Source organism: Poromitra crassiceps, assembly GCF_964638095.1.
Source record: "Poromitra crassiceps genome assembly, chromosome: 6".
NCBI lineage: Eukaryota > Metazoa > Chordata > Actinopteri > Beryciformes > Melamphaidae > Poromitra > Poromitra crassiceps.
Window position 1 is genome coordinate 27,494,750 of NC_139627.1, and position 23,378 is coordinate 27,518,127.

At 42.7% G+C, this 23,378-nt stretch overlaps 1 protein-coding gene across 1 annotated transcript in view; it reads right to left on the reverse strand.

The window, feature by feature from the left end:
- Positions 1 to 7,193: 7,193 nt before the first annotated feature.
- The window catches only part of LOC310777826 (kinesin heavy chain-like), a gene marked incomplete at both ends in the record, with an annotated part of 52,517 nt that continues 36,332 nt past the window's right edge, over positions 7,194 to 23,378 (reverse strand). Inside the window, 13 exons of the mRNA XM_083638179.1 lie at positions 7,194 to 7,336; positions 7,665 to 7,881; positions 8,750 to 8,854; positions 9,998 to 10,069; positions 10,247 to 10,307; positions 10,694 to 10,795; positions 11,365 to 11,474; positions 11,846 to 11,922; positions 12,396 to 12,513; positions 15,863 to 16,051; positions 17,664 to 17,810; positions 18,259 to 18,456; positions 22,703 to 22,771. Coding sequence (XP_083494305.1) covers positions 7,194 to 7,336; positions 7,665 to 7,881; positions 8,750 to 8,854; positions 9,998 to 10,069; positions 10,247 to 10,307; positions 10,694 to 10,795; positions 11,365 to 11,474; positions 11,846 to 11,922; positions 12,396 to 12,513; positions 15,863 to 16,051; positions 17,664 to 17,810; positions 18,259 to 18,456; positions 22,703 to 22,771 — 1,608 coding nt within the window. The remainder of the gene's footprint in view (positions 7,337 to 7,664; positions 7,882 to 8,749; positions 8,855 to 9,997; positions 10,070 to 10,246; positions 10,308 to 10,693; positions 10,796 to 11,364; positions 11,475 to 11,845; positions 11,923 to 12,395; positions 12,514 to 15,862; positions 16,052 to 17,663; positions 17,811 to 18,258; positions 18,457 to 22,702; positions 22,772 to 23,378) is intronic.

Genomic DNA, 23,378 nt, shown 5'->3' on the forward strand with positions numbered 1-23,378 from the left:
CAAATATCGCAGCCTAGGCACTTGTATAAATACTGTATAGGCTACATACAGTACAACACAAAAGGCTGGTATTTACCCTTTGTCGCCACCTGGTGAGTAAATATATAAAACTAAAACCATTAAAATTGACAACCGGTCCGCAACTTTTTTTCCCCATGTATCTACCAGTCCTTGGCACAAAAAAGGTTGGGAACCCCTGCTCTAGAGGACACTATGAGACTAATGGAAGAGAAACGATGTCTACCTTCTGAAAAGGCAATACCACCCAAAATAAACATTGTGTTACATTGCTTTGAAACGTGTGGTCTCCCTTTTTTGTCAAGTCCATTGAGCCTGGGCAGTGGCAATGTACTTAGTCTGGTGATTATGGATCTTTCCAGGAGGCTGAGAGCAGTTTGGAAAATAGCCTTATGGTTACACCTGCTCAGTCTGTTAATTTAAAATGAGATATTCCTCTAAATCTGGCTTCCAACCCCCCAATTTTTTTTTGCCGCCAAAAATTCGGCGCCGCACTATGGGCGGCGCCAGAGTTCGCCCCCTGGGATTTTTGGCTTGCATGACGCCCCTGGCCCTTATAATGTCCTAAGGCCCCGGACTATGAGGCTCAAACCCATGAGCTGATACTGCTGGGCAGCAGTGTTGAGGGTAACTCATTACAAAAGTAACATATTACACATAATATATTAATTTTAGCAGTAACTCAGTAATATAACTTATTACCAATAGGATTTCAGTAATATTATACCAGTTACTTTGTCAAGTAACACAAGTTACAAATTGAGTTACTTTTCCCCCCACATCAAAGCACATATTTAAATAAAGATACAATCACTTCCTAATCAAATTGTGTGTTTTTATGCAAATAACCACTATAGATGACAATAACAAAAGAAAATGATAACATTTAGAATTGTGGACAGTTTACACTGACTTCAAGACGGTTGAAATAATTTTTCGCAGTGTTCCTGCTAGTGTCATTCTGCTACTGCTGTTATTTTGGTGAAAGTAATGCAAAAGTAGTATAACAAGTTACTCTACACAGACAGTAATATTGTAAAGTAACTTATTACTTTCAAATGAAAGTAACAAGTAATATGTAGTACATACATTACATTTTGAAAGTAACTTGCCCAACACTGGTGGCCATAAGCGTGGACATGTCCCCACCACTTTTCAACACAAAGTAATGCCCTTGTGTACTCAGATGTAAAAAATGATCTGACAGAGAAGTCTGGAAAAGTATGGAATTTTTAAAAGGAAAAATCTGTAGGAAACCGTGGAAAAGCTGCATAAAAGGATGAAGAGAGGGTGAGAGAGAAAGAGAGAGGTCAGGACGTGATATTTACCTCATGTAGCCTATTGGAGGTGAGCATTCTTTCTTTTATTTTCAGTGACATGAGCAGAACATTACACAAGTCAAAGTTCGATGTGAATTACACTGATATACAGCCATCTGCACAAGTGCTGTTGCATGAAATGATCTGAAATGAAGTTCCAATGTATTTCCTCATTGACATTCCATAGAAATAAGAGTTTGTTGAATTACTCAAAAATTTGAGAGAAAGCACTATGGTACCAAATAAATTGTGTCACAGATATACAGTAGAGTAGCTACTGTAGAACCCAGCCAACTGTGCTTGTGGGTTATACAGTGGCCTGGAAGTGCAAAACAACTGTCACAATACAAATGAAAACTATTCATTTAATTAAACAAATTCACAAATAGAAAACTGAGTAACAAATCAGAAGATATTTTTTATGAAATTTAGTATTTCACATAAAACAAGTCACAAAATTCAACTGCATTTAAGAAAACAAAATAGCATGAATGAACAAAGACAAATTAACCAACATGCTACCATGCAAGACCATAGCAGTAGTGTTAGCATTAGTAGGCCTATTGTCAGTAAGTAGCACATTAGCATACGCATTATTGCGTTAGCATTAACATGTTAGTGTTACCATTATTGTTTCAGCATTCACATTATGATAAATAGCTAAGTGAGTGGAATCTAAGTATGACAAAGTAAGCATTATCATTAACGTGTATTAGTATTTGTGTGTAGCGTGTGATGTGTTAGCCTATATTAGCAAAAGCAATAGCATTAGTTTAATTTGTTTAACTCGTTTTGTGAAATGTTAATCTGTTTTCTTATTTGTATAGTTGTTTTGTGAAATGTTTTACATTTCCAGGCCACGGTATGATTGTGAAAGATGAGAGATGGTAGGCTACTCTAGGTTGGCCTACTAACCCTCTACAATCCTCAACACAAATTCAAGATTACTTTATGATACTGTACATGGTAGGGATAGACACGTTTCCTTTATTATTACTATATCCTCATCAATATTAGCCTATAACGCGAAGAAAATAAATCCCTGACGGATCCTTAGTCCACACACTGAAAGTTCAGGCACCCACGCTGTATAGCCTATTACGTGTTGACTGGCTGATCAGCACCAAGGCAGGGGGGAACCTACACTTCCCTTTACTGGAAACAAACCCATGCATTCATCCATTTGGCAACATGGCCATAACACAAAGCCAGAAACTGACATTCAAGTTTAAAGCAGCAAAACCAAATGCATGTACTGTACATTGTCATGGTCTTAGTCATTCAACATGCAGATCTAAAGTGATGATGACTAAGGACTTGCAGATGTCTATATTAAATTGTTCTTATTTACTATCAGTCCAAAATGGAATCTGTGGAAACTTCTTTAATTTTCTGTGGTGATTGTGTTTGTAAATCTGCGGACAGCCTTTTTTGGCTTCTAAATTATTCTACCGCCCTTTATTTATTTTAGGACTTAAAGCAGGTGTTTTCAAAGTGGGAGGCGGGCCTTCCCAGGGGGGCTCCAAACAGTTTCAGGGGAGGCTTCAATGAATGGAATTGAAAACATATTACATTCGTTAAGGAGATCACAATAGCCTAAATGTGTGTGATTTGGTTAAGGGGATAATTCAGAGATTCAGTAGTTTTGGGGAATTGTTATACTTTTTCCCACTTTTCCAGAATCAAATAGATGCCTTCAGGGCAGGCAGACCTTTTTTATGTATTTGGTGTAGTCTGAAATATGTCAGCAGTAAATGTCAGGCTATCTCAGCTCAATTGTTGAGTTGCAATGGGATCAAATAACATAATCATGATTTTAGGGGCAGGGGCTTTGTTCAAGTTTTGTTTGAGGGGAGGACCACATACTTTGAAAACCCCTGAGTTAGAGGATAACATTCAGGCCTCCATAACCATCAGATTGTGTTGACTCATTTTTTGGATTTCTTCTGCGATTGATTTTCCAGTTGCTTCCTCACACCTCACATTCTTTTTAACGAACATACTGCACAACAGAACAACCATATCAATGGTTAATAATACATACTGTATACTGACAAATCAACGTTGTGGTTCACCAAAACGCACCGAAATGTCATCTTAGCTAGGTAGGTAGATTTAACTCTAAATGTCTTTGATCCATTGAGAATATTCAAGTTACAAAATCTTACAATGAAACAGTACATCAACACTGTTCTGCACCATAGAAATGTACTTCTTAAGAGTTGACACATATAAATACACATTGAGCTTTACTCCCTGTAATCACATAGGCAGAGTGATATCATCAATAAAAAATTAAAAAAGTTTGATAACTTAAATCTAGATTTAAAAATAACTTTCAATGAAAACACCAGTATTTTTTAAACAATCAATATCAGCTCATCTTGTGCACCAATATAACATTCAGTGCAAAGTAAAGTTCTTCTCTAAAAACACTACTATTTTTTAATAAATAAAAAAATAAAAACATTAATAAATAAATAAATAAAAACATCAATAAATAAAAGCTAAACATTCATCACAATACAGAGTGACTTCCAACACAAACTCCCATAGCAGTGTCAGTTTCTGACATAAACCCTTATTTAACCTTATTATTTGTCCATACTTGAGAATCTTTCTCATTAGTTATCCAGTGAAATTGCTAATCTGGTTTCTGGATTTTTTTTTACACAAATCTACGAAACAGGGACAGACACAGAGAGGGATAGTGAGTGTCAGACAGGTGGACAGACAGACACAAAGGAGAAAAGCACTTGTTGGCCATCAAGTTGGAATGTATTGTAAATGAGGAGTTGGTGGTTCCAGTAAAGGCAGACTGGTGAGGGGAGGAGAGTTCCCGGGACTTAGTGAAATCATATCCTATGTCCAGTACGGTTCATTGTGAAGAGGGGAAAGTCCACTCTGTCTGCTACCTGTGGAAAGAATAACATGAGCCCGAAAGCAGAGTGAATAATTCTTTCAACACAATGAATTTCTGAAAATTACCATTGGAAAATTAAAACCATGAATGAATTTACAGTTTGGTGGAGACTCAGAGCATACATCACTAGACATTATTATTATGCTGCCACCACCATGTGGTTGACTATAGAACACACAGGTCACAAGTCCACCACCACAGGGCTAAACACAGATAGGACATTCCCATTTACATCTATGGGCAATTAACTCATTGAGTGCCAGCCACTTTTGGAAGACGGATGCTCCCAGTGCCAGCCCTTTCAGAGCGTTTTCAGTGATTTCTCGAGGCCCACAGAATATTGTGTGATATTACTATGTAAACACCGAACACGCCCAAAGAACGATGAGACTCTATTGTATCATCAGCAAAAAAAAGTTTATTGATATCATTTTCCGTTCTTTAGTTATCAGCCGGAGAAGATAGGTTGATTTCACCAAAAACAGACGTTTCAGACTAGAAGCTGAGATAATGAGCCTTTTGTGCAATGAAGCATTTCAAGCAAATCACTGACTCTGAAGCTAATATTTTCTGACCTGAAACATCTGAACAGTAATTTCCTTCAATAAAAAAGCACCCCCACCCCCCTCAACTGCAAACTCCTCCTCCTGGGAGTGTCTCTGGTGGCTCTGCTCGCTCTGCTGCGTGTGTCAGGCGACGAATCTCTGCATGGAGCTGGGATAAACTCATCCCCACCAACACACAGCTTGCATGCCAGAGCTGGGAGAAACTCACCCCCACACCAACACACAGCCTGCATGCCGGCGGAGCTTGGAGAAACTCATCCCCACACTAACACACAGCCTAACACGCACCCAGCGTCTATTTTCGGAGCGCTCCGTTTTTGTGCGCCGGCTCCCAGCGCGACACCAAAAAGCCAAACCGGACTGCTGAGAATGGTTTGGCCCTTCGGCGTCGGGTGCTGCTTTTCTGGCAGCTAATCGTGTGGAGAAACTATGCAGCAGAGACAGAGGGGCTCAGTTGTGGGAGCGGATTGACTGCTGTTCGCAGCTAACGTTAGCTCCAGCCAGAGCAATCTATACGGCTCTGGCGCCAGCATCGGTTTCCGTTTCATCACGGGGCTTCTTCTGCTGTTTTTCCTCACCTTTCTCTAATCTGGAGAGCACTGTCGCCACCTAATGGGTCCGTAAAATAGCTTCTACACATTCGACATCCCCCATACTTTCACAGGAGATGCATCAGGCTTTGATCCACGTCCCACCGTCAAAAAACGCAATTGACGACAATCGTCGTCATTGGCACTCTACGTTACTATTTGAATTGACGACGATTGTCGTCATTGGCACTCAATGAGTTAAGAGTCTCCAATCCACAATTTTATTTCTACCATGTTTTTCCTCAGATTCGGGGGCTCAAACCTATGACCCTCATGTTGGTAGGCAGGGAATCTACCATTGCACTACGCTCGAAATGTAACAACTTTGAAATATCAGATTGGACCCTATCGTTTTATATCCCCATAGTTTCTCTAACCAGCACCTTTCGGAAATGTGTCATTTTTGTCTCGCTTGCTTGCTAGGCTCTCCTTCCACAGTCTCTTCCCTAAACGTTAAATGCTCGATGCTGCTAATAAATAACTTGAATATACCAATCATTGTGTGTTTTGTGCTGTTGCGCTCAGCCATCATAGCGCTCCACAGCGCCCCTCTGGTCGGAAGCACACAGAAAAACACAGAAGAAGGCATGGCCGCCATCTTGGCATTTTCGAAAAAATAATATCACCGACACAGAATTGGGATAAAAGAGGTACTTATTAGCACCATCAACCTCTCAAACCCCGCCGGATCTAATCAATGAAGAGTTCTGCTTTGGAATGTCTCTGTAACACTTGTACGACGAGCGGATCGGCATGTTCTGCTGCTTGGGAATTTTCTCAGTGCCTCATTTAAAGGAACACTCTGCCCATTTTCAACCAGCTTTGTATCATTAGAACATCAGTAGTATATCAGAAAACTGTAAACTGTTTTGAAGTCTGTCATTTAATTTGACAGTTATTGAGTGTTAAAGTGTGGACCAGTGACGTCACTGGTCCACACTCAAATTGATAACTCATTAACTCAAATCAACTCTCAATAACTGTCAAACGTTATTGAGAGTTGATTTGAGTTAATGAGTTATTAATTTGAGTTAGTGTGGACCAGTGATGTCACTGGTCCACACTTTAACACTCAATAACTGTCAAATTAAATGACAGACTTCAAAACCGTTTACAGTTTTCTGATATACTACTGATGTTCTAATGATACAAAGCTGGTTGAAAATGGGCGGAGTGTTCCTTTAACGTTTAGGTCTGTGGAAGGAGAGCCTAGCAAGCAAGCAAGACGAACATGACACAGTTCTGAAAGAGGCTGGCATCTAACCAAAATCCCCATACAAAAAACCCATAGACTTGGGAATCAGGAAGTGCTAACTAAATTCCAGGTCTTAGGACTGATTCCTGTGATACACTATTCACCCCATCTCTTAAGTTAAGTTAAGTTAAGTTAAGTTAAGTTAAGTTAAGTTATCCTTTATTTATCCCCTTGGGGAAATTCATCCTCTGCATTTGACCCATCCTCTACTAGGAACCTTCCTAGAACTAGGAGCAGTGGGCAGCCGCAGTGCAGCCCCCGGGGACCAACTCCAGTTCTTTTGCCATTGCCTTGGTCAGGGGCACTGACAGGAGTATTAACCCTAACATACAGTACATGTATTTGATGGTGGGAGGAAACCAGAGCACCCAGAGAAAACTCACACATACACGTGGAGAACATGCAAACTCCACACAGAAAGGACCTGGGACGGACCAAGGTTCAAACCCTGCCTGACCTTCTTGCTGTGAGGCAACAGTGCTAACCACTGAGCCAGTCAGTCCATCTCCACCCACCTGTTGCCTACTTGCTGTGGTGCTGATGGTGCGGCTGACGAGGGTGATGACGAGGGCTAGATGCCCCCCCATTTCCACGGATACCTTGTCCCATTGAAGAAGAGGCAGACAGGTGCTGTTGGTGCTGATGCCCGGCCCGGATAGGCTTGGCTACAGACAGAAAGTACAGGGAGACAGTAAACAGTCAACTGAGGTACTTCTTTTCAGTTTCACCGGCAGGACATAGTGCGTGGGAGGATCACGCTATTCCCTCCACCATTGAGAGCATTTCCTGTATTTGCCTCAGATTACATTCTCACTCGTAACAAACCGCACTGTAGTTCAATCAGCGGACTGAGGACCGGCACATTTCAGGCACCTTGGTGTCGTTATTTGGTGACACGTGAGTTGTCCCCTGGCCATATACAACCTGAACTAAAAGACAAAACACTCCAAATAAACCGATCAGAATAATTTGGGTGGGAACACGATGCATTACCTATTTGTGCAGAGTGCCCTCTCCTGGAGACGTTCTTGGAGCGTACGGCCTCTTTGATGTGGTCTACCTCCTGTTGGTAGCGTTTGCGGTCCCTCATGCTGGTCTCCTTGGCGTCCCGCAGGGCGCCTTCCAGGGCCTTGACCCGCTCCGCTGTGGCCCGCAGACGCTTCTCCAGCTTGGGCAGCTCACAGCGCAGGTCTGCATTATCCCGCACCAGCTGCAAAATACACAGCATACTTGTTCAGATGATGCATGAGAGAATATTTTAGTGTCCATGTGAGAAGAAAACATCCCCACATTTTAGCATCTCTACACTAGTTCCATAGTTAATTATACAATTTCACTTATCCGTTTTAAGGCGTAAAGCCACAATTCTCCATATGAGCCTAATCAGAGGATCCTAATGAATAGTTGTTCTTTTATACATTCTCTAATCTTATTTCTATAATAAGGCGGCCCGGTTCCGCTCTGCGGTTCCCGGGCCATGGCGCACTATTGTTCGAGTGACATCACTGATGACATCACTATTGCTCACATAGACAGAGTGACATCGCAAGAAGTTGACCGGGACCCTGAGAAGGCCGTCGAGCAGCGAGGGAGGTTGGTGTGCTGGCACGGAGGGCCGAGAGGTCCGGGAACACAGAGGTCGAATAGGAGACCGAGGCGGTCAGAGGGAGGTACATTGAGGAGGGGGCGGACCCCCAGGTTGTGTAATATTCTGTGAGAGGCAGAAGTGATGACAAGAAATGGGCTCGAGCCAGAGAAACGCCGGTTTCCATCCTAAAAACTTGCGAGCGAAGCGTGCAGATTTCTAGTTGAAATAATTTCTGGATTAATTTATCCTGAAAGACTTTAGATCACCATGTTAGCTATTCATACTAGGATAAAGGATAAGATAAGATAGCACTTTATGAATCCCCTTTGGGGAAATTCAGGATGATAATAATAATGTACATATACCATATATTCAACAAACTCAAAATCTCATTACTTTTACTTCCTGCAATAAAAAAAATCCAACTGTGTGTGTGTGTGTGTGTGCGTGCGTGCATGTGCGGCGCGCGCACTACACACACATCACTTACCTGTTTGTGGACGTTAGTGAGCTGCTCCAGGTTATTCTCTAAGAAGGTGATCCTCTGTCTCTGAGCCTGACTGCCGCCTGCCTCATCGCTGTCATTCTCTGCACTCTGATTGGTCAGAAAGAAGGAAGTGGGAGAGGCATCATGTACCAACCAACATAAAACCTACATGGTAATACTGTCCTATGCTTAATGGTAAGAGCAATCTCTTGGAAAAGTTTATTAGAGTAGCAAATAAAATGTGTATACTTATTTCATCGCGTGGTGAGTATCCGAAGCACAACATGTATTTTGGCGCTGTTAGATGTGTTTTTGGTGATTTTGAACGGCTGTCCCATTAGCCTCCATTCTATGGCGATACTAACTTGATGACTGTAGCTCACTGGCACTGTGGCACTGTGTATCTTGGTTATGTATGGGGGATATGGCAATGAGCGAAACTCCCGAAAAGTTGGCGTAACAGACTTTTTTCTTTAAAGGGATAGTTTGGATTTTTTTTTACGTGGGGTTGTATTAGGTACTTATCGATAGTCAGTGGCCTACCCAGCCAAATGAAAGGGCTGTTTGATGGCAAAGCAAAGCGCTGAAAACTGTACACTGACATTGATTTGTTTAGGAGGGCCTTCTTTTAGGTGGCTTAATTACGCCTTATTATGGATCCCACTGCAGTTTTGTGCAGAACATTCCCTGCGCCTGCCTACGCAGCATTCAAGCACCGGGATTGGCCTGGAGCGAGCCAATACGATACAGTAGATCAGCAATGCGTCATTTTGTAGGCAGCACATGGTCTCGTCCCCTTTTAGGGGGAAAACACAAGCCACTCGCCATTGACTTCAATGTAAAATAGCAGTACAATTTGTTTTTATATAAAAATAGAATTAATCTTTAATGACACAAAGACATGACAATATATTACAACTCGGCCGGCCACAGAATGCACAAGATACATCAGAAATATTACTTTTACCCATATAAAATCATGTAACTCATGTCCCATTTGTGACCTAGTTCCGGTGTCCGCCTGTTGCTAATTTAGCCTTCTGACATTAAATGCTGTTGTAGTGGAGCCCAGCATCGTTGTAGGCTACTTGGCTCAGGCTAGACTGCCGCAACATGTGACATGAGTCATGGGTGTCTATCGTATCATCGTATACACCCCATTCACATTTTTGACAGCCCAGGCTCACACTAACCTCGCGTTATATATATATATACCGGTATATATATGATATAGAGTACTTGCATACTTACATCATTGACCCGCATGCCCATGTTGTCGATGAAGAGCTTGCGAAGGTTGTACAGCATCTGCAGCTCTTTGGCCTGGTGGATGGGACCATGTGTCAAATTTTGATTATCTACAGTTATAGATCATCCATGCTAAAAAATCTTTTAGGACTCATGTGTGTTGTCTATGGTTCTCACTTTAGAATATAATAGTGTACTTGCATGGGCATTTCAAATTTTAGGCTTATCCAGAGTGGCTATTAATCCACTTACCACAGTCTCCTCCAAACCTTTCAGGTCGTCCTTGGCTTGCTCTCTCTTTTCATTCAGGAACCTATATTAGAGGGACAGTTGATTCAGTTTCCTATAACAACTTGACTGCTGTATAATGACAAGGGTTTTAACTCTGCTCACCGATGAATAAACATTGCATTACAGCGCATTGAACAAAACAAAACAATCAGCAGCTGCTTATCACTACTTTACTTTGAAAATGAAATGGAAACTGATAAAACTGAAAAAATATACACAGACACAATTGTTTATCTCAACAAATAGCCTTGGCTCCTCTTTGATTGTGGCTGTACTGGTCATTTCAATTGTGAGTGTGTGGATCTGTATGTATGTGAAGCAGGGAGTTGGCGAAAAAGAATGAAACACCAAAAAACCTACTTTACGCTGGGTGAAAAGCCTACGGCAAGCACAGTGGGCCAAACTTACAGCAGTTTCTGGAGTTTCTGGTCCTTTTCCTGCTCCTCAGACTTCAGTTTGTCATAGTCGGCATGCAGCTTCCTCTGCTCCAGCTGGAGAGCCTGGTTCAAACTAGACAGATGGCAGCATCACTACTGTGCACTTTACAGACCAATGCAAAAGAGGTTTCAATCTGCTAACAATAGTTCCTTCATTACAGATTTTGTTAGCATAGAGAGCACTGCATTCATTGGTGACGTCCGAGAGCTGAAGTTACAAGCTAGTGAATAGACACAGAATAGAGCACACAGAATAAAGATTAAGTTCAATAACAGTTGAATATATGGGTAAACTAAGATTACAATTTAGCTCCAGTAAAGTAAAGCTCAATCTATTGTAGATATTACATAAATAAGATAAGAGGGAATCTATGTGTTATTATGGTACATGTGTAACCGTGTTGTGTACGCCCCTGCAGCTGGGAATCGAACTCAGAACCTCTGGCGTGGGAGACGGACGCTCTAGCGAGGAGACTAAAGCCCGTGGGCATCTGTCGCTAGAGCGTCTCTTGAGGTCTCGGGAAGTGAGGTTTCCACACGGTACAGCACTACCTGCTGGCTACCATTACACACATGCTCGGCAACAATACTATACTGAAATTCAATACTATTTCATCTCGTCTTGTTGTTTCATATGCATACTCTTTGAGTTCGTCCTGCATCCTCTGCTTTTGGTCAATCTCGTCTCTGAGGCGGGACAGTTGCTTCTGGTGGACCTCTCTGTGGTTCTCCATCTGCTCCTCCAGGGTCCTCTACACATACACAGAGCATGGGAAGAGAAGATGCCATGGAGATAGGAATGATAGGAAAGCAATACAGCTTAATGTTTCCTTGAAAAACTGAGTAAAACACTCACATTTCAGTCTAAACCCAAAACAAGCCCAAGATGTACTGTATGGGGTTTTGTGAATCCCCAACTTGACAAAAGACCAAAATTCATTCAAATTCTTGTCTAATAATACATTGTTGATAACATTTTTAAACAATATGTTTGAACTCAAGCCTGACCCAAGTAATTAATTGGTGCAGGCGGTGAAATATGGCTTTGGCCAATTTGAACCCATCGTGTTTGAACAGTCAAGTTGAAAACGGACAGGTGAACGTGTAGAAACTTCTGAGTTACCTTCATCTCCACAGCATCCTTTAGTCTGCTCCTATGTTCCTTTTCTTTGTCCATCACTGACACCTCCTGCACTTTCCCTGAGGACACAGCAACAAAACATCGCCTTTTGTGATGAAAGCCTCAAGCTACTCATCTGCCGTTCACTAGGAATGCACACCAGCGTTTATTATTGACAGTGCATAGGAAGGCTACCACATTTGCCCCCGATTCAAATGCTCACCCCCTGGACTTGCGGACTGAGCCTTTCATAATAAGTACTTTTTTGTCCGGCAAGTGGAAAAACTACAATGTCACGTCCGTATTGCAATGAATTGTGGATATTTAAATCAGTGAAGTCTGGTGAATCTGCACCCCAAGCAGACTCTCAGCACAGTCTGTAGAAAGTCTACTTGAGGCCCCCTGTCGACTGGATGAATTGTGGATTTGGAGCCCTCAACGCTCTAACTTTCTGGGAACACGCCCACAAAGTCCAAGTGCAAGTGTGGTGAGCTCTGGACATTTGGATTGGGGCATTGTTGACCGTCAGGTCTACATGTATAGCCTCCTTCACCTTGAGCCTGCAGTTTGGCCAAGTCCTCCATCAGTGCATCCTGGTCCTCCTCTAGTTGCCTCTTCTTCTGCTCCGCCCTCTGCAAGTGGTCTCTGAGGGACATGATCTTCACCTCGTGCTGGAGGAACAAATAGACACAGAAAACTATTAAGATATTGTAGCGAACCGGGGTCTGGGTGGATAAAACGAGCACGTTGGTCCTTGGCCAAGGGGATTGTCCCTTTGGTCGGATGGTTAACGTCTTGGGCTTTTAAGTTGGAGACCTCGGGTTCGAAACCAGCCTCGCCTGTGCCGTTACAATATGTTTAAAAAGGATTTATTTTGAAAAACACTGGACTAAAAAAAGGAGAAATTATGTTTCGGTGTTCATCCAAACACCATCATCAGTTGTAATGAGTGCAACAGGAAACAAGAAAACACACACAAGAAAACTCACATGACAAGCACATGGCATGAAGTCACATGACTTGTTGAGATGTAGTCCTTGTCGAGCGAGGCACCGCAATGCAGACCTCTGCAGATTGCGCGTGAGCTCTTCGCCGGCACCGAGTCAGAGCTGCTCATGGTCAGAGCTGCAGCCAAGTGATCATCAGTGACTACGTTTACATGCACACAATATTCTGGTTTTTGCCCATATTCGGAAAATGACAATATTCCGACTAAATGAATAATCCACTAATATTCCCGTTTACATGCAGCCGTAGCTCGCCATCCCCGACACGTGAGGGAGGGGGGGAGAGAGAGACGCAGGTAGGCGGAGCCGCAGAGTTTTTCTTTTGAGAATAAACAGAGCAGCACTATTCTTACGAGCATCACTTGGTCCATTTCAGGAGCTTGCTGCTGAAAAGTTTGGTGTTGCGCATCCAAGTCTTTCATAAAAAGTAGGCTCGTAGCCTACGTTATTACCTCGCAGGCTCGCAAGCATTGTGGACTTCCGTGGGCACTGGGCACTATAGGCTACTCTCTCTCTCTCTTTAAATCGATGTTTCTCATCTCCTCCCCATCAGAAATGTTGGCTTTTCTTTTTACATGCCAGTGATGATGGATTATTATGATTATATCGCCTGTTCTAGCGCTTTCTAGCACACATCAGTTGACCACAAACAGGCAACATGCGTCGCAAACTGCGGTAAAACCCTGATTGAGACGCATATTCCGAATACGCTGTATACATGATCAAAGAATCCTCCGAAAACCCGAATAAAACTGGAATAACCCAGATGTCTTAATCGGAAAATGCTAAATTTGGAAAAAGGGCAAATTCAGAAAATGCAACTGGAATATGCTGTTTACATGACCCTTATCAAATTCAGAATATTGTCATTTTCCGAATAATAGTGGAATATTGTGTGCATGTAAACGTAGTCATTGTTTCCCCTAGAACATGTTTCAGGCCTGGAGGGATTTCGAAACGTACCTCGACCGCAACGGTGGGGGCCCTCGCTGGCGATGCTAAACTTTTAGCAAACCTATTATGGGATGCGATGTGAACAGTTGTATTATGGGATGTGCGTTTCGCAGGCAACGACACGTTGACATGTTTTGGAACAGCGCTGCACGCTGGCACAATGCTCCTAAAAGCAAAATCCTTATTGTTTTGAATGATTTGTCATCTTCTATTACTGTCAACACTGTCAACACCAGTATTGCTGTATTGTAATAATATGCCATAAAGGTTTATTGAAATATTGGAGAGAGCAGAATTATTTTTTTCTTTTTCTTTGGCAATTCTTTTTCTGGCCTGGCGGCCTGTAGAATGGCAGGGGAAACACTGGATCATCATGTTACATTGTACAGTGTAGTAACTGAGAAACTGGCCATTAAAAGTGACAATGAAAAGCCATTATGTGCAGTACTGCAGTTTCACTCTGAAACCAAACATGTTTTTACTGAATGTAATTTCCGTTCTCAGCCCTATAGCCTACTTTGTGCTGCTTTCTCTCTCAGCACAGCACATTTACTTGAGATGACTAAAAATGAACAGTTACAAATCAAAGTTTTACCACATGGGTCAACAAATGTGGTCAAAACACGACTCAGTGGACTTACTTCTTTATTTCATTTCTCTCCCTGTCTCTCCTGCAAAGTGCAGAGTGCCCCAGGAGCGCGCGCTGATAGAAAAATCTTCAGATACGCGCTGGCGGTTGCAGACGCCTCGCCCCCGATGCGACCAACGTGATGACGTCATATTTGGCTCACACCTAGCTCACTACTGTGACCATGAACCAAGCCTTAGTGTGTGTTTGCCAGAGAAGATGGTGTCCCCAGCAGCTTACGGCTGCTGAACTGATGATAGTGTTTGGATGAACACAGAAACATTTTATTTCTACCTTTTTTAGTCCAGTTTTTTAAAATAATTACAATTCTATCACCTGGATGTTTGCAAATGAACTTACACAGACATACAGTATATGGATATGGTTAACACCAAGGTAAGCCATGGTAACCCTGACACTAACACCATGCAAAGGCATCATAATATGTGTGAAACAAGTAATAACAAGTACACTGAAACTCTAGATGCAAGATTGACTACATAACTTCCTGGTCAATCTGCTTCCTTCCTGTCTGGCTACCTGTAACTTCTAACTGATGGGAGGTCAGCTGCTGCTTCTTCTCAATTAACAGGGCATTGCAACTAGGGCTTTTCCATGTCTTAACTCCTCCAATGTCTAACCTCCATCTAGCCCCACCCCTACACCCCTGGGAGATGAGGAAATGACAACAGGTTACTTGACAACTTGACATCAGATGCCATGATTAAAGTTAAGAGTTGTGATCACAAAATGGCTTGTGATGAAAATCTACATCAGAATTCAGCAAGTCTGAGAAACCAGGCTCCAAGTAATAATTATGTACAAAAGCTGACGTGAACGATATTTTCAAGTCGGAAGCTCACATCCACAATCTTTCCTATATGCTGTAGCCAATCAGGGTCCAATATTGCGAGGACTTAGGCCGGAGATTTGCTTTTAAACCAACGTGAAAGACGCATGGAAGTATGTGTTGCAGTGACGATTACACCGGTTGGAACGGACGCATCTATTTACATATGAAAATAGAGTATAAATGAGCCCAGCCCCTTACTCTTGAAATTCTTTCGATAATCGATCAATCATTTGTGCCATCTTCGATGCGAAGGTTGGCTTTCATTCTCATCTCAGCCTTTCTCTTGAGTTGTTCACATCTTCTTTCTCCACTCTATCTCTTTACGTCATCAAAGCACACTATGCGCTGTCTTCCCACTCCTTGTTTCCCTTCAATCATCCCTTCCAAAACTCTCTCCAAAAATCAGTCTTCTGTTGGATCCTCTCAGAATGTACACTGCAAACTCAAACTTTCTCTCTGTTATCTTCTTCATAAAAAAATCTTTCGATAAATACCCTCTTAATTCAATAGCATATAAAAAAAAAAAAAAAAAAAAAAAGCCTGTTACCTGGCCTGTTACCTAGCCTGTTACTTGTTACCTGGGAGATGAGTAACTGAGAGGAGGCCAGTTCCTTCTCATTGGCCTGCATCTTGTGGCTGGTGTTGGCCAGGCTGCTCTCCAGCTGCTTGCTGCGGTTCACCAGAGACTTCACCTCAGACCTCATCTTACTGATGTACAGACGAGCCATGGTGAACTCCTCCTCCATCACACCGCTCGTCTCTGTCATCTGAGTTCACAGACATAATGGAATTATTAGTCACAAAGAGCACTTATTTGTTATGCTACTTGTTATATTTCTTTTCTGTCTCACCTCCAATTGCATCCTATCTGATGTCATGCAGTTTAAGCAAGACCTTGTGGAAAATATGTTTGAGTACCTAGGCACGATTTAAAGTTGACAATGTCCTTGTCATCCCTCTGCCAAATAAAATAATAGTGGGAATACTTCCAGCCAAGGAAAGTGAACATTCCTGACATTTTGAATCTAGGGTAGCTCAGTGTGTGCCCATATCAACTGAGAGGACAATGGATAATTGTGAGGAAACCAATCATGGAATGAGGGACTAGCTCCCTCGTAGTTGACAATGTAATCGGCCAATCGGGACACAACTGGCAAAACAGTAATGGCGGCTCCGGAAGGAACGAGCAGTAATGTTAACGTGAGAGTAATTTATTGCAGAAATAGACCTAATAACAACAATTAAACAAGAACAGGAGTATGTAACAGCGGAAACAACGTTTTTGCCGTTCTTCCGAGTGGATTTGAATTTGGCGATGCTGATCGGCTGAAGGAGTTGTCTGTCAAGGAAAGTACTCCCACCCACTGAAATTACTGTGGACGGATTGGAGTCCAGACTGATGTCTAGAGCGAAACAGAATGTCACATTCATATTCACAATCACATTCAGGATGGTTTGAACCAGGCTAGGTTTAACTTTACCACAGTATGGTTTGAACCTGGCTAGGTTTAACTTTATTTAACTTTACCACAGGATGGTTTGAACCAGGCTAGGTTTAACTCTACCACAGGATGGTTTGAACCAGGCTAGGTTTAACTCTAACACAGGATGGTTTGAACCAGGCTAGGTTTAACTCTACCACAGGATGGTTTGAACCAGGCTAGGTTTAACTCTACCACAGGATGGTTTGAACCAGGCTAGGTTTAACTCTACCACAGGATGGCTTGAACCAGGCTAGGTTTAACTCTACCACAGGATGGTTTGAACCAGGCTAGGTTTAACTCTACCACAGGATGGTTTGAACCAGGCTAGGTTTAACTCTACCACAGGATGGTTTGAACCAGGCTAGGTTTAACTTTACCACAGGATGGTTTGAACCAGGCTAGGTTTAACTCTACCACAGGATGGTTTGAACCAGGCTAGGTTTAACTCTACCACAGGATGGTTTGAACCTGGCTAGGTTTAACTTTACCACAGGATGGTTTGAACCAGGCTAGGTTTAACTCTACCACAGGATGGTTTGAACCAGGCTAGGTTTAACTACCACAGGATGGTTTGAACCAGGCTAGGTTTAACTCTACCACAGGATGGTTTGAACCAGGCTAGGTTTAACTCTACCACAGGATGGTTTGAACCTGGCTAGGTTTAACTTTACCACAGGATGGTTTGACCCAGGCTAGGTTTAACTCTACCACAGGATGGTTTGAACCAGGCTAGGTTTAACTCTACCACAGGATGGTTTGAACCTGGCTAGGTTTAACTTTACCACAGGATGGTTTGAACCAGGCTAGGTTTAACTCTACCAGTGAGATTATTTCTGCCTCTGAGAAACATTTGTGACCAAAAGTCCAAGGTGCTCCGGGTGGCGTGGGTCCTTACAGCTTTCAGGTCTGTGGTGCCCAGGACGCTGCCGATGTCACTCAGGTCTCTGTGGAGCAGACTGAGGATCTCTGCTGCTCGCTTCTTCTGGTGACTGCTCACCTCCTGCAGGCTGGACAGCTCCCTCTGCACAGCCTCCAGAGAGCTCTGCAACACACACACACACGCACACACACACACACACACACACACACACACACACACACACACACACACACACACACACACACACACAGGCACGCACGCACAAGCACACACACACACACACACACACACACACACACACACACACACACACAGTTCTGAATAACCATATCTCCTGTCTCGTTTGAGCTACGATATGAAACTTTAACCATACAATGTATGCTGATCATACCATTACACTCATGATGACACATTTCCAATTTATTTCAGATATCATATGTAACCCACAAATTGTGACCTTCTGGGTTAAGCTCTCCTCCTCTTAAATGTTATACATTAAAACTGCCATTCATGTAATTCTGGCCATACAGATTCGTCGACGAACCCATAGAAGTGCCGACCATGTCCTCAGGGTGTTGACTGAACATAATGACAGACATTGTGAACTCACAGTCTTCTGGCCCAGCTCCTCGGTGAGCTGCTCGTTGCTGCGGCTCTTGGTCGCCACCTCTTGGCTCTTGTGGTCGTAGTTGACAGCCAGCTCCTCCAGGGTCTTCAGCAGCTCATCCACCTCCTGCTTGGTCGAGTCCTGCAGGCGAGACAGCTCGCCCCGGAGACGCTCACAGTCCCGACGGGTGGACGCCAACAACTGGAAGGGAGGAGAGGTGGATAGATGGGTCAATGGATGGATGGATTTCACAATTGAGGGTGTGTACATATATAAGTACACTTAGCAGTAAGGACACTTAGCAGGAAGTACACTTAGCAACCATTTCAAATCATATTCAGACTGGATTGTGGCTCAGTGTAAAATGTGATACGGTCTGGTGAAAGGGGTAACAAGTAGGCATCTGTGAAATTGCACAAATCAAGACCCCCCCCGGATATTATGCAAGTTTAGATGTTGAATAACACACTCCATATAACAATAACAACAACAGTTTTAGGATCACTAAATAGTACTTATAATATGTTAGCCAACTAAGCTTGTTCAGGGCATTTCAATCATGAGAGACCAGAGGGTAAGGTTAATCAGCAAGCTTTAGTAGAGTATGGCATGGCGATAAGATTCATGGCCTGAAGCGGTATGGCGTTAATTCTGATGGCGTGGCAGCATGGCAACTGATTCTTTGGCGTAGTGACTCCGTGGCAGGATGCCTCTCTTCTTGAGGCGGGAGGGCATCTGCTCGGAGAACCCCCCCCCGTAGGGGATTCTTCGGGAGTCAATACATTGGTGGTGGACTGGGGAGGTGGGTGGGGTGAAACGGGGCTTCCAGAGAAGGGCTTGGATCAGCTTAGTGCAGCGGCTAGAGGGCAGGGAACAAGGACTGTGGTGCGCTTGGCGTGGCTATAAATACTGCCACGTCATAGCCTCGGCGCTGACGACATTAACGCCGTCACCTAGGCAAGTGCGTCACTACTGCCTGACGACATTAGCGGTGTCACTCTGAGAATACTGCACTTGTTGTCGCGCTAGGATTACACGTGATGCTGAGGTCGCTATGTTTCTAGATTACGTGTGGCGTGAGGCAGCGTGTCTGGTCTTCATCTTGAAACTAGGTCGAGACCATCATTTCTCTGAATGTTGCTTTTAGGAGTACGAACATTCAAATAAGCATATTTTCATATTTCAATGTATGACATCATTTGGAAGTTTAGAATCTCCACCTTCATAATCAGTAAAAAACTGAAAGATGACCTTCGCCTACTTGTTACCCAAAACACCAGGCCCTGTCACAAATATTGGTGACACAAGGTGAATCTGACATGACAGTGCTGCACTCGACTCTTAAGCCCCCTTCACATGATAAGCGTTGTGCACTTTTCTCAACGCGAGGTAGAGCGGAGCGCAAATCTGCAGGACAAGAGGTGAGCAGCAACAGCGCGAGCACCGGCTATCTTCTTTCCCTCCGATTGGTTGCGCTCATGAAAGGTCAGCGACAAGTAGGCCAGCGTTGAGATATTTTGAACGCTGGGCGCAGAGCAAAAGTGTCAAAATCGAGCTGTGCGCGTCGCCAAGGGTAGCGTTGCCGCCTAGTTGAGCAGCAACGCTCTCCCCCATAGGAAAACAATGTGACAGCCGGGCGCAGATCTGTTTTACCGCGGATCATGTGTAGGATCATGTGTAGGATCATGTGTAGGATCATGTGTAGGGGGTAGGCATGGGTCGATTTCCGGTTTTACCGGTTCGGTTCGGTATACGAGCCCAAACCGGTTTGATCACGTGCAAACCGAAAAAACCTTAAAAAAAAAAAAAAAAAAAAAAAAAAAAAAAAAAATTTCCCCAGTCCATTCTGATTGCACTATTGTTCGTATTAGCCTCTTCTCAAGTTGCACTAGTAGGCAAAAGTCTTATTTTGTTTATTATGTTGATGTTTGAAGAAAAGTTAAGCTGAATAGTTATGAGAAATAAAAACAGTGTGTTGTTACAGTTAAAAGGTTCTGCTTATTTGTATTCAGTGTTCGTGCTGGTTGGCAGCATACCAGCTTAGAGGTGCATTATCGCCACCAACTGCAGCCGCTTTGATACGTTTTTTGGGGGAATATCGAACCGGTTTCAAAATGTTCAAACCGACCCATGCCTAGGCCCTATATTGTGTGAATTTGTGAGTTTTGAAGTTTATAAGGCAGCTCAGCTGTAAGCCAATCCATTCTGATTGCACTGCTTGTGTTTTTATTAGCCTTTTCTCAAGTTGCACTATAGGCAGCAGTCTTATTTCATTTATTATTTTGATGTTTAGAAGAAAAGTTGAGCTGAATAGTTATGAGAAATAAATACAGGGTGTGTTTGTTACACAGGTGTCCTGCTTCTTTTTATTCAGTATCATTGCTGGTTGACAATACCAGCTTAGAGGTGTATTATCGCTATCAGGTGGACTGAAGTTGCACTACAGACAGTTATGGGCCACACTCGGGAGCCCTGCTTTAAAAAAAAAAAAAATTTTTTTTTTTTTTTAATTACAAAAAAAATCGGTAGGGGAGAGTGGGGTGAGTTGTGCCACTTTTTACTTGAGGTGTCTTTAAAGTGAGGGCATGACAGTAATGCCTCCAACTACAATATGTAAATATATTTCAGTATGTTGTGCACCACTGGGAACACTCCCTTTGGATCTTAAATAAACTGTTAAAGAAATATGGCTATTCTTAAAAAAGTGGTCTCTTGGCACAACTTGCCCCCGGTGCGGGGTGAGTTGTGCCTTTGGAGAGAATACGTTGGGGTAAATTGTGCCATTGATTACTGAAGTAAAACAGAACATTTTCATCTCATATACTGTAATGCTATATCAAAGCAAGACAAAATAAAGATAACACTAAAGTCCAGTGTTAACAGGGTTAAACAAGGCTAAACGGTAGCAGCAGTTGACCTACATATTTAACATTTTCAGAAATAAAAATTATGTTCAAAATGAACAAAATCAACTATCACAGAGCCAGGCTACACTTGCCAATACTGCAATATTCTTCAACAAGGTCTATTTAAACATTTAAGAACAAAATGAAATAAAATTTCACTAAATCAACTGCAACTGCACTGGCACAACTTAACCCAGGCCTTTTGGCACAAATCACCCCATCCCCACCATTTTAACAAACTTGTATCATATAGCTGGTTTGGAGCTAACATCATGCTAACAGTATAGCCTCATATAGTAGCTTACTAAAACACTAACACATGTGTGAAATGTTTTCAAGCTTGTCTATAATTGTTCAGACACAACAATCAATAAACCTTGATCATAAAAAAATTACTTTGAGAGGCAAAAAACAGTTTTTTGAACTTAAATGTGCTTAGCTCTTGTGCCATCTGCCTCCCTTCTTTGCAGAGTGAGTAAAATGGATGCCTCTTCAAAAATGTGTGGTCAGATGACCAATTTCTTCTATGGTTTTCTAGATACAAGGGGTGGCACAACTTCCCCACTGGCACAACTCACCCCACTCTCCCCTATACCGGTTCGATCCGGTTTAGACGGCAATATCGAACCGGTTTTAAAATTTTCAAACCGACCCAGCCCTAGTAGGGGGCTTTAGCCTCTGAGGATGAAATGACACAACAGCTGACAGCGGTCTCTGTCTGTTCACTGTCAGCCCATTTGAAAAGGCTTTCTTTCCACTCAAAGGTACTTGTGATAGAACGGTGGTGTTACCATGGAAATGGATTTCTCATTAAAATCACTTCCCTGTACTTGTCAGGAAATTGCCTCTTTACAGCCATTAAGAATATATACAGTAGATATACTGTAGCAGTGTGAGTAGGTGGGCGAGACAGTTCTACAAAGGTATAATGTTCATTAAGGAAATTCAGCATCATTGTCTGCCATTAGATGGCGCTAAGCACTAACAGATGTAAGGTACTCGTCAACATGTGATGTGAGTAACAGAGATTTCACAGCAGCATCCTGCCTTTGCCTGTACTGTGCAATCCAACATGTAAATCCATTTCCTAAAACTTTTTGACATTATATAACAATATACTGTATGACATGATCATCAGTTACAAATGTTTTAACCATGATAGTGAGAGATCGAGACTGTAATGTTAGATCTATCTTGTATGGCTCTAGGTATATTTTGCCTTTTCCACTTGACAAGATGATGGACCGAGGGGGATTTCAATGGTGCAATTATCATCATCGTGTTGCGGTTCAAGTCATTCAACATTTGGAACATTCTGAAATGGGGTGTCACGTGACCATGTGTCACCTGACCATGTGTCACGTGACCATGTGTATGCGGAAAATAAATGGGGTTGTTGCTTCCGGAACCTGGAAATAGTCACGCCCATGTCTTCACGTCAGCTCTCTACTTCCGGACTGAAGAAGAAAAGTTGCAGATTGTAGCTGTAAAGACGAGGTTTATAGGTCAGTAATATTACAGACTGCACAGCTGAGGGTTACCTCATCTTGATCGATCATCTGCTCTTTGAACTTCTCAGCCATCTGACTGTGCTGGTTGATGTCATCGTCCTGAAAATGGAGGAGAGGCAATATGACTCAGCACATTGTGACGGTTTACAGGATGTACTGACCCAGATTAAACCCAGATACCAACATTAATTATATTACAGATGTGATGACTTGGAGGTTTTGGATGCAGGCCAATATGATTATTTACAACTAATCTAGGAGGGATCTGGGAAAATTAGCCTAATCACACTCATCAAGTAAATTAATTATAACCGCCTGTTACACATTACAGTACCGTAAATTCCGGACTATAAGCCGCGGCTTTTTTCCCGTTTTTTGGCCTTTTTTGCCCCCTGCGGCTTATATAACGGTGCGCTTATCTATGGATTTTTCCAGCAAACGGATGGAAAAATCCTATGGATGTTGGTATGAGGCAGAACGAGAGCAAGACAGACATTATGAGAGCGAGACCCTGATTGGATGATGTTGCAAAAAATGTGCCTCGCGACCTGATTGGAGCACTGTGCCACTACTCTCTCTCAGCCACTACGGTAAAACACCCTCCCTCCTCCCTCGCTCCGGGGGGAAAAAGGCAGCGATTGAGCCTGAAAGACAGTCTGAATGAAATTGAATGTAACATTCCCAATTCTATGTATTACATTCTAAA